Below are 12,285 nucleotides of genomic sequence, written 5' to 3' on the forward strand. Positions count from 1 at the left end.
GCCATTGTCTTCATGATGAGTTTGTACTTATATTAGAGGATTGCTTCACGTATAAATTCCGGTGCGAATATCTGCATTTGTGAAATTAGTTGGCAAGCTACTATGGATTGTGTATATCTTCTACATTGTTCTGATGCAGCCGCTACGACGTCTTGACGCTATTTCCTGTTAGCATGTGAGTAGCTAAAACGCATCTGCAAATACCTAGTTTATCTTTGCTTAAAAGTTTATTGGTAACCAAGTCGACATTCATATGTTCAGTAAAACTTCCTCTCGTGTAACTGTTTTGCAGATTTGCAACCATAGCGCAGCGTCTGTAGCGTAAGCGCTATGGTACTGTGAAGGCGACAGGCCTTGTGAATTGTTTGTCGAGGGACACATAAGTATGACGTAAGAGCAAAGCCAAACATGGATGCGCAGTGGGAACTGTCCCCGTGTGTGACCCAGCAATTTTCTGACTTCTAGTTCAAAATATAAGTGGTGCGTCTTTTATTTTTTCCCGTGCATCTTTAAAGAGCGAGTGCTGTTTTTGAAAATTTGGAGGCATATTCATTAATCCATGTAGTGTTTCTTTCTGCTTATATAGGGAAGTCATTGGGGAAAAGAACGGCTATTACTTTTGAAAATAAAGTGCAATACGGCTACACTGCCGTAATAGGCGTTTTATTCTCCGTGTTGAATTTAAGGCATTCGTTTCTTTTTCTTTTTCCGTCAACCCTGCCAATACGTAAAAATTTAAGCTAACTCTCGAATGGGTAACTATGCAATCTGCGCATGAATAATGCGAAGAAATTATCTATGTGCAAGCCCTCTACTAACTTGTATATTACTCTACTCACTATATCACTTGTATATTTTGTGCTTTTCATGAAGATGCGTTGTTCATTAGAGCCATGTCTCGTGCCCACTGTGTAGCAAAAGGGCCAACAGAGTCATGCAAGGAGACCCTCTTGAAGACCAATTCTCCTGAGTAATATTTTTGACCTGTTGCTGCTACAATTGCCTATGTTTCAGCGCTGTGCTTGTGTCTGCGCTTGACAATGAACATCTCCCGTTTCTCTGAGGTTGTTTACTGGATGTTTGCGGTTCGTCTATGAATCAAGGACGTGAGTATTCATATAATGCATGTCCATATTTGAATACGTAATTTTATGCTTAAATTTGGCGTTTCAAGGTATGTATTACCCAATATTATTATGTTATAGGCTTGTACAAGCCATGACAAATCGCGTGAAATTGTCCGTGTTCCTTGAAAACACCTTCATTGCTGTGCATTTCCTGAATAGCTACCTAGTGGCACACAGACTTGCACATAAAACAGCGCTTGGCTGTGACGTTACATAAGTGAAACCAACGAAGCATCCTTATTTTCTTTTCCCCTGCATTAGAGATGATACTTCAGCACGTTTATTTTAGCACTTTTGTTCTAGAGTCTAAGCCACTGCAGATCAATCACTGAAGTTTGAATTGAGCAGTGCTTATAAAAGTACGAAATTGCGCGACACATAAAGTGAGAATCTTGACAAGCACCACAATTGTATAGGATGATGAACGCACCACAGACAATCTACATAAACAGCATAAACTGGAAATCATACTGTTGCATTTAGTGTGCTAGAAAATTATTTATCTGGAGATATCTGGCCCAAAGTAGCCTCTATACATGCTGCGCTTGTGTAGAACAGTTTGCACTTAACAATTTATTGATGTTCATTTTTTCAGGCTAAGCACAAAGCGTTTAGTAAAATATGCACTTGGATACCTGGGTTCGTGATGCACTTGCACGGTTTAGTAACATTTTCTCGAAATATCGCACTAACCTGTAAGGATCGGTTGAATTTTGTGAGCTGTCCCATTCCGTGAGTACTCATTAAATAGAACAGATTGATCTAGGGCCCTATAACATTTGCGCGATTTAGGAGGCCTTTGAATAATGCACAAGTGCATTCACTCCTTCCCTTCACAATATCACGCCTATACTTTTTACTTCTGGTTTCTCTTCCCCAGTGCAGAGTAGCGAGTAAGGGTGCTATACCTCAGGTTGATTTCTCTGGCGTTCATGAGGTCTCGCTAAAATATCTTGCTCACATTCATTGGTCGAAAGATCTCTACCAGGCTGTTAGTTGCTGGCGGCACATGGAGATATGGTGCCAAAGGTTTTGCTATGATGCTATGAGCCAATGTGGCTCCAACAAGGTACAACCTAAAATAAAAAAGAAATTAGCAGGTCTTTTATGACAGCTATTCCCTCGTTTTTCTACGAAAACCAACGGTTGCGCACCGAATTTTGCACTCGCTCGCAAAGCCTTCTCTCTTGTCAAGTATATAAGGAATCCACAAGCTGCAGTTGTTATCACGTTCAAATGTTTACCTCCTGTTAATTTCCTGTTTTTCGTCGTGCTTTCTCGATGGAAACTCAAACGGCACTCAGTGTCCTGTGGCGAAAGGTCCGATGCAGAGAATCTTAATTTTGTTCTGAATGAAAGGAAGCTCTCATGCGTAGCGCCTCCTCTCCAAACATGTCTCGTTTGTTTCTCTCACCTTGACGGGAAGTTCTTAGAAAGTCGCCGTTTTTATTGCCATGCATCCCTGAGATTTCCTAAAAAAACGTTTCAGGGTGCCTTAAAGCCCTCGGAAAATTTTATAGTACCTGTTATACCTACAGAATGCAAGTAAAATGAACTATGAAGCTGACTTTGTTAGTATTGGCAATCTACCTTTCGATGGGCCACAGTTGATATACATTATATGATCAACAACATAATGAGTGGTAGATACGCAGAGGCACATAAACCGTTATCCAATCTACTGAAAGCTCAACTACACAGTACTAAAACTTCTTAAACAAGTTGGCGCCGAAAAGGTTAAGAGCGGGAAATATTCATGGTCACAAACCCTTTAAGCCGTTTTGGTGTTAAATATGTTCAATGAACAGCTTGATATATACAGTAACACATGTGCAGTGACTCAAGTTGGCGAGAAACATGCTCATTGTGGAATAGCACATACCCATTGTTGCATACCTCGAAGCCCAGTTTTGGTACGAGGTTTGGTTTCGAGGCCGTTTTCTGCGCACGGCTGGCCGATGCTCTAAACAGTTGACCACGGACTATCCAAGAAGCCTAACTTGCGTGAAAGATGTTAGGTGCGGACATCCGTGCAGAAAACTTGGTGAAGTTCTAAATGAATGCTAGTCCTATGGAAAATAATGCAAAACAATTTCTGAATTCCGTAGGAGTACTAGAGTGTTTCGTTCAGTTTTAACTCTGCCATCTGATTCCAAGTATATTAACCTGAGTGCTTGATCATTCTGCGGTTCTTATTAAAAAGTAGACATCTGTCAATCCATTTATCTATCGAACTATAAGTCTTTCTATTCATTCATTTATCTAACCTTTTTACCGATAAACGTGTGTCAATGGATAGTCCATGGTCTAACAGGTAGCACGTCTGCCTACTCTGCTAATGGAACAGTGTTAGAAAGGAACGGTCAGAACGATTTTGTTTACTGAGTGGTAGTACTGGGTAAGTTGTACTGGGTGTATGCAGCTGTGAAACGAACCTCTTTGATACCAACTTAGAAACTGGCGAACATACCTACCTTCAATGGACGGAACTTGAATCTGCCGAACAACTTTAATGGGCCCCTTGGGTCACTTGGTATCTGTAAAAGATATGTAACACTCTTCAAGAAACTTCCTTGAAACCATAATGGGTCATTAGGTACGCGCCACTGGTTATGTGCCGTTCTTTAATGACCCTCATCGAAGTACACTTGAGCCACGTGGTTAGTGCTACTAGGTACGAGCCGCTTTGACGGAATTTGAGCCACTGGGCAGGTTACGCGTGGTATGTGTCACTTAAAATGACAGAAATTATTCAAAATTGTCCGGTGCCGTACGGAATTTTCACCACGTCATATACATTGAAACAATCATCTCGGAATATATATTTACACATTAGCCACACGTGGCTGTCGCTAAATTGCGTCCCTGCCAATCGCATTAACGCTGACATCCCATCCTGAGATGGTACCTGTCTGAATTTTTGGACATTATAAAGAAGCACATTCCTAGAAGCACATCACTAGTAAAACAAGTTGGGGTCACAGACTTTTGTTAAAAGCGGCACACACCTACAGGCACAATCACAGTTACCCAATTTGATATCAAAAAGGTTCAAGTGAAAACAGGCATAGACCGATTTGCACAAACACAGTGCCAGATGAATTCACTTAGGTCAGTGTCAGATAGATTCAGTGAAGAGCGGTGCAATCCCAGTGCCACATACCCAGTCACGCATCCATCCGGCGTTCAGGTTTGTTGAAGAGCGACACATACCCACATACCCAATGGTCGAAATTGGTCCGACGATTGGTTTTGGATTCTGTTCTCTCATCACAGCAGCCCGATGCACTGAGCATTTGACCGTGAAATATCCAGAGGCACAGGCTTGCTGGAAAATGCTTACAGACATAAATACCCAGTCGACAAATACAACAGACTTATCGTTTACACCAGAGTAGGTTTTGAGATACGGGTCTGGTGGGTGTCGTGTAACCGTCCAGGTGCGTACGGTGAGCCTAGTCTGGTGTGCCCGTCCTGGTGTTTACTGTGAGCCCAGTCGGGTGTGTTCAGTGTCCCTGTCGTGGTGTTCTTGGTGTGTTCGACGAAGTGTGCTTGGTGTGCTTGCCTGGTGCATTCTGTATGCTGGTCTGGTGTCTTCTTGGGACCAGGATGGTGCCGTCTGGTGTGTTTGCAAAACTCTTCCACGCATCAAATATCTATATATTAGGCATGCGTGGATCACATTACCTTTGTTTCGTGCTACAGTGTGCACATGTACTATGACAACCATTTGGTTTACGTTTATTCTTTAAACGACAAGTAGCTGCATCACGGGGGGCAAACGAAATGGCCAAATATTTGTTTATTCAGCACGTTAAAACAAAATGGGTTTTTCTATGAAAATGTGGGCATAAAATAACTTAAGTAACTTAGGCTCGAGTCGTCTCACCCTGCGTTTCGCTTAGGGTGTTTTCCACGGCCTTACAGCAAGCGCTTGCATGGCGGCTGAGTGGTAGAGTATCCGGCTCCCACGCAACGGGCGCGGGTTCGATCCCGGCGAGAATCGGGTACTTTTTTCGCGTTTCTGGCGATAGCGGTTACGCGGCCGCCGGCGGCGGCATCATCGCGACCCGAAACGGCAATTGGAAGGAGCCAATAACAGCTTACGTTGCAAAAAAGTAAGCTGACTGAAAAACGCCTCATTAATGTAGCAGCTGCAGCACTTTGAATACTGTCCTGCAGTTGCTACACATTCATGTGTGAACGACCTTCATATGTCATTTCAAGAAATTGAATCTTGTCGAATTTGTATTTACCAGTGTCAGTTATTATTCGAACACGGAAATAATTGTCAATATCAATGCTAAGCACGATGCATGCTTAGACCAGTGACATATTTGGCAAACCACACTTTGAATTCTTGCATACGCTGAAATACGCTTGTGCGAGTAAAATAAACAGAAAAATGCGGAAATAAAAGCCAAAACAAAGGAAACAGTTTCAAAACAATAAAACCAAAATAAAAAGGGATAAATATACTTTGTACTAAGCAAAAACAAAATGTATTCGTGCCAAGTGATTGGCGCAAGAAAAACGCTAATCAGGACATGTTAGGTCTAGTTTTGTATAGAACTAGAGTTTTGTGCATAACGTCTACAAACACAAATAAGCAGCAAGTTGGATAAAGTTGCATAAATTTTTAGCCTGTGTAGTAAGCTGTGTTAAGTTATATGTCAATAAACTTACGCACAAATGATACCGATATCCCGCTTTTTGGAACACGTACACTTAAAACATACCTGACCCGACCATCCAGATTACACGCCGTGCCACTGCAGCCATAGCGACGGGATCCCTGCATTTCCGTGGGCTCCTCCGTGATGTGGACACTGTTGTGGGTCACGGCCTCACCACTACAAAATAAGTTCTGTGTTAACTTCTAGAAGTGGCACAATAAAACTGTCACATTGTCAGAACATGCAAGGAGCACCTAAAATAGCCATGAGAGCAATGTTTCAACTAGTGCAGGCTGGCAACAGAGCACAATGTCCAAGTCACTAATGAATGTCATGATAATTTTTAAGAGACAGGCAGCAACAGCAAATTACAAAGAAATGTCTTTTTACATAACAATTTTTTTTCACGACTTCGATTCAGAAACGTTCCCTTGTAATGTTTACTTACATCAAAGTTCTGTCCACACATCTTGTCTTAAAAAGTAAGCTGTACTAGTAGCAAGCTGCGATTGCTGAAAATTTTTTCCCTAACGCTGCTCGTAAACCGAAAACCTCGTAAGGACTACAACAACGTCGAAGCATTTATAAACAAAGAAAAGTCATTGTAGTAAGAATTGGTGAAGAGGCAGATGAGTCGTTATTACGCAACTTCAGCAGAAAAGTGGGAGCTTACGCGGAGGCGCGTGATGGACATGATTATTTCCGAAAGTAATCTTTCTCATCGAAAAAAGTACACTTATCAAGATTTTCAATTTCGCACTGAGGCAATAAGTTTGTGCAACTAAATTGTGAAAACCAGCGCCCATCAAGCATCAGCATTGATGTCACTGTTGTCGTGGGAGTTCTAGGGTGACTCGATGCCAGCGCCTTCAGGGTGGTGCCATCCTTTGACCGCACCCGCGCCGCCGCTTTCTCGCTGCGACGCCATCTTGAGTCACAGCGAGCGGTTGCGAGTGCTTGGTGCCGGTGCTTAGTTCGAGACACAGTGCGCGCGGATGCTTCGCTGACGCTTCTACTTGCTGGACAGTGTTCAGCCGCATGAATGACAAGCTTGTCAAGTGCATCGAGTCGACATGACGGGCTGTTGTGTTCCCAAGTGCACCGGATCGACGCGTAAAGGGCTTCGTTGTTTACGCTTGCCCCGGGACCCACAGCGAAGGAAGAGATGGGAAGCCCAAGTAAAGCGGCATCACTAGAAGGCAACGGATAGCTCCTACATTTGCGAGGTAAGTGTCAAGAAAGTTTAGACTATCGCATCGTGTTTTTCATAAATAAGAAAGTATTCTCTGATCTTCGCTCACGTACCTACGTTCGCTGACGAACTAAGTACTGCACCGATGCTGAGTAGCGTATGGTTTGCGAGCGCGCGTCGCATAGGCTTTTGCCGTTTTGATCAGCGCAGTCTATGCGAGTAGTACCCTTATTTTAAGAACTGACGAAAATGCTTCGCCGCGAAATAGCCTTACATTCGCCATGTAAACCACCTATTTTACTTTTTCACGGGAAGAACACATCGTGTGTCTCTTGTTTCTTTTTTTCCCCTCAGTTTCTTTTTTCGCTACTGGTTATTTGGGACTAAAGAACGCAGTGCTTCTTCTGGGGAGAGTGGCTGTTGTGTACGTGGCAAGCGAAGCATTGTGATTTTCTCTATTCTCAGCAGATATCTTGCGGATCTCAGTTTGTTACGTTATATAGCTGATTTTTTAGACGAATATATTTGTAGCGTGGTGCTCGTAAGCCGATGGTCATTCGTGCTCATTCCCGATCGTAGTGGGCACTGTGACGGTCTATAAATGCCTGTGCATGGTATGCCCAGGTGTAGTAGAGTTAAGGGGCATCATGGGACCAAAATGTTTCGGCGCTTTCTGGCATGGTGTCTGTTGTAGCCTGTGCATTTCTTCGAAACGTGTGAAGCGAGGAAATACAGCATTACTTCTGCGAAATTTTATTTTTAAGCACTGTAATGGGTTCTCTAGCTGTATTTACAAGGCAACTTTTCATATCAATAATCACTTTTGTTGTTTTACTTGTACTTAGAAACACATTGAAGAGGACCAGTACGAGGGAAATCGACAGGATGGGCGCCGTCTGTTAAAGTCAACAGCCTTACATCATCATGGACTATATTTTCGAAGTGAAAAACATTGTTAATCTGTATTTGACTGTCTTAGTTTCATTTACGGTTTTTGTACGCGATATCTATGCAGTGTTGTTTATTTTTTCAATGTAGTTATCAGTGTTCTAATGGTTATTTATAAAATGTTCTGTACTCGCCATCGATGTGTTTGGCTGATGCGACGTATTCGATGGTAGCTGATGTATTCTGGCTGGATATCTTGATTAATATTACCCGCGGATGTGTTTTCTTGTTTGCATTCTTGATTTCGATTTATATTGTGTGTAATAAGGTGGATGTACTCACTTGAACCCCCCCCCCATGTAATGAATAAATTAAAAAAAACTCTCACTATCCCGAATTGTGTGTCGAGCCTACCTTGCGATTTATTTTATCTCGTCTTTCAACATAACCTTCAGGCGCCACACAGTACATGTAATCTTTCATGTTTCATGATTGACTGTAGTAGACATTACTAAGTAAATGTATTTTGTGCATCGTTTGGTTTCTTATGTGTACTACGCAAGATCGACACAGACAAGTTACGTTACATTTTTCTCTACAGCACTAACTAAACCTTATTTTGACATCGCAGTTATTTTTACACCAGCTTAATCTTGTCAGCACACAGTTTTGTGGGCAAAAAAAAGCATAGATATCGTCAAATAATTGCAACGAACGCGAAGAGCACGCGCAACGCAAGGGAATCTAACCGCCGTGCGCGAGTGGCTGGCTACGGTAAAGGAGGCGTGACGTGTAAAAAAAAATAGAACAGCGAAAAAGAAAAACTTCCACACACAGGGGGTCGCAAACCTTATATACCAAGCATCGAAGCGCAAAAAAAAGATAGTGCGTATATCAAACATACACAGGGCACGTTAAATGTAAATTGAATTAGGCAACTTGGGGCACGTTCCCGGCGCAATACATTTAAGTCTTGGACCTTCGACGAGTTAACGGCTATTGGTTATAAAGATGTGCAGATGCGATACCGATAAAAAATCCTCATCAAGGCAAATCACTTGGAAATGCGCCGCGAGTAACACTATTTATAAACGCAAGCGTAGCTGAGTCTCAGCTCGTGTGACTCAATATGGCGGCGCCAGCGGGGTTGTCTCCACCCTGCACGACGGCGCTGGGCATCGAGGCACCCTAGGGAGTTCCATTTCCTATGTTTGCAAGGCACTCTGTGCACAAGCGAGAAGCACGCACAGCACGCATCCAAGGCAGCACATTTGATGGGGCCAACTAGGGCCGATGATGATTTTCAGCCGGCACTGGCTGGGCCGCGAAGGCCCGCCGTTGCATCCGTAATGCCAGTTCTGGGAAAGCCACTGTAATAGACATCCAGCGCTGGCCCTGCCTTGCCGGTGAATGCCCGTTATTGGCTAGGCCAGGCGACGCAACTGGCTATCCCGGGCCTGATTTGCCTTTAGAGTGCCGTGATTGGCTGTACATCTCTAAACATTGCTTAACAACGTCCGTTCAAAGCTATAGGCATAGCCACGTTGTTTAGCATTTCTGATAGACTCGTAAATATCGGCCTGTCAAACAGAACGGCATTTCAATATTACTTTTCACGCAGCATTCGCTGGCCAATCCCGATTATATATGTTGTACAGCACGCAATATTTATTTGAATTTTTCACCGCTCACACCAACTGCAACGAGATCACTCTGGTATTTTTTTTCTTACTAAATTATTATGTATGTTCTGCATACTTTTTTCGTTTTATTCCAAAGGCTGTTAACTTTCGCGTAATTGTATTTATTGTGTTGGATCATTCGATCGGAGATTGTTTACAAGTGGAAAAAGGGCACTCCATTATAACGCAGCAATGCGCAATTGTCGTGTCCATCCTCGATAGGCGCAATAACAAATTCAAGGGGGTATATAATTGTAAAGTATGTGCGCTTACATGTGCATAGTTTAAATAGTGTTCCTGGTAGTGAATTTCAAAATGCTGCATAACTTTATGGTCCAATCATCTGTACCAACGACCAGTAATACCGTTGTTAACTGAATTTCTGTAGCGGCTGTATATTTTATTGCTAGTACAATACAGGTCATTTTGGATGACTGCTCCTTATATTATTTTTCTGCATAAAGAGCATATCGAACCGTGTAGTAGTGTCTCCTGCAGCCAGCTTCATTATATAGGTGAACTTCCCGGAAAGCTCTGTCGTGCGTGTTTTTTTTTTCATGCCAGATGATTTTTTTCAGACCAACTGGCACAGTAGGCGTCAATTCCTCCCCGCAGAAAGAACCGGGAAAAAAAAGTGGCACCATGTTGATCAAGCTTCTGCTGGGCTATTGGCGCATATTTCTAAAACAAAAAACAGCAAATGGAAGGGACAAGAATGTGAGACAAGCTCAAAGCTAACTTAGAATAAAATGCTTATATTGCACGAGGCCAAATATATCTACACTGAAGAGAAAGGGGAAGGCGGAGAACAGAGACAACGCCACCACAGATAGACGGGGGTGGGAGGGGGGGAGTGAAGAGAAAATGGTTGGTCATACGGCCAAGACGGCTACACAAGGCGCTCTCCGTTGGAAGGGAACTGAAAATAAATAAAAATAAAAAAGCACAGGAATGTTCGTGGCCCGCCGCGCCATTCCGAACATTGACGGATGGCTGAAAGAGTTGAAGTTGCCGTCCTAGGACTAAGAACGAAGAGCGAGGCTAAGATCAAGGAAAATACAGGAAAATATAATGGGACAAATAAGAAAATGAACACTACTTGATAAAAATGTAGGCTACTGTATAAATTAATTTCTGATTAAAACGTGAAACAAGCATAAGGAAAATAAAACTACTAATATATATATATATATATATATATATATATATATATATTTCAAGTAGGTGAACTCTTTTTGTGAGAGCAACACAGATTTGAATAAATGGTTCGCTGACGTTTGCATCTTATATCAGCTAATCAATAAACCTATCGTTGTTATGACTTTGCAAAGAGGCACACATAAGCTTCCTTATTCCTTATAAATTCAGACTCATACCCTCAACGACACACCTCTGGTAACTGTTCGTCTTGTAGATATCTCGGTATACACATCACACACAACAGTTTTGGAATATGTATCTTGAGTTTCTAATTTCCCAATGCCAACCGCATGTTTGGTTTCTTGCTCCGAAATTTTCTTCATGGGAGGCTTTTATTTTATAAATCTATGGTTGGGTCAATCTTCGAGTACACCAGTTCTGTCTGGAATCCAGCAACTGCCTTATCGCAAGCTCTCGAAAGTGTCCAAAACCTTGCCGTCCGTGTTTTGTTACATACAATTACAGACGTGGAGCCAGTGCGTCTTCTATAAAATTATCGCTTGGTTTACCTTGTCGCCGTATGCGATCTCGCTTGAGTTTGTTTATTAGTATTTTATGACTCCCGCTGCTTAAAGGACATATTTTTCTACCTCCCACCTACGTTTCTTCTCACAGCGGCCACGTTCCAAGCTTTCTTGCTTATGAAAAGAAAAAAAAACTGCCCGCTTTTTTTATGTAAAGCCTTCGGGCTTTGACACTATACTAACACAGTTAAGTAAATTAATATGGCGAACTTGAACGAGATCCTTGTACTCGATTTTTGGGCTTCACTTATATGTTAATTAAGCGCCGCGTAAGGAATTGTCGCGAGGTTTCTTAGGTTCGGCTGCCGCTGCTTTGTGTCCATTCATTTTTTTTCCGAAGAGAGTGGTTGTATTATTCAACTAGAATCAATATATGCATGGGGGCTTGTTAGCAAGTGATGCTGTGCGCCGGACTACCCCTTTGCGCACACGTTGTCTTGATCTACCGTTCTCCTGGGATAAGGAGCGCAAAAAAAACAAAGACAATGAAAGCATTCATTGATCACTTTGAGTTGTTCTACAGGTCTATTGGTCATGTTTTACATTTCAGCTATAATATATAATAAAATCAGCACAAGTGTTACTGCTCGTTCAGCCACAGCAGCTTCTCCAAAAAAATAAAATAAATAAGAAATGAAAAATAAAGTGCACGTGTCGTTCTTCACTACTATCAGGCGAAGTGACGTCAAAACACCAAGAATGCGCTTCACTCTCAGCACTTTTTCCCTCCGTCCCCTCGCTTTGCATTATCGAAAATATGCACTGCCTATTATGTGCACAGGCCTGCGCTGCTACTCAGAACCGGTGGGGTGCTCAAAGAAGCGTGAATTATGCCCTGTCAAATTTGTTGCTCCCTGCGCGGACCTCGCCCGCAGCCAAAAAACATGGTGACTCTGGCTCTCGTAGAGGACGAGGGACCCGTACACATTCTACTTCTTCTAAAAGAGTTGACTGTTGGGCTAGTTGGTGTTTAGACATAGGAACCATAGTTAAAAG

The 12,285-nt window shown here is 42.5% G+C and overlaps 1 protein-coding gene across 1 annotated transcript in view; it reads left to right on the forward strand.

The window, feature by feature from the left end:
• The window catches only part of LOC119464792 (uncharacterized), a 33,663-nt gene extending 32,693 nt beyond the window's left edge, over positions 1-970 (forward strand). Inside the window, exon 9 of the mRNA XM_049655318.1 lies at positions 890-970. Coding sequence (XP_049511275.1) covers positions 890-970 — 81 coding nt within the window. The remainder of the gene's footprint in view (positions 1-889) is intronic.
• The last annotated feature ends 11,315 nt before the right edge of the window (positions 971-12,285 follow it).

Source organism: Dermacentor silvarum, chromosome 9, assembly GCF_013339745.2.
Source record: "Dermacentor silvarum isolate Dsil-2018 chromosome 9, BIME_Dsil_1.4, whole genome shotgun sequence".
NCBI classification, from domain to species: domain Eukaryota; kingdom Metazoa; phylum Arthropoda; class Arachnida; order Ixodida; family Ixodidae; genus Dermacentor; species Dermacentor silvarum.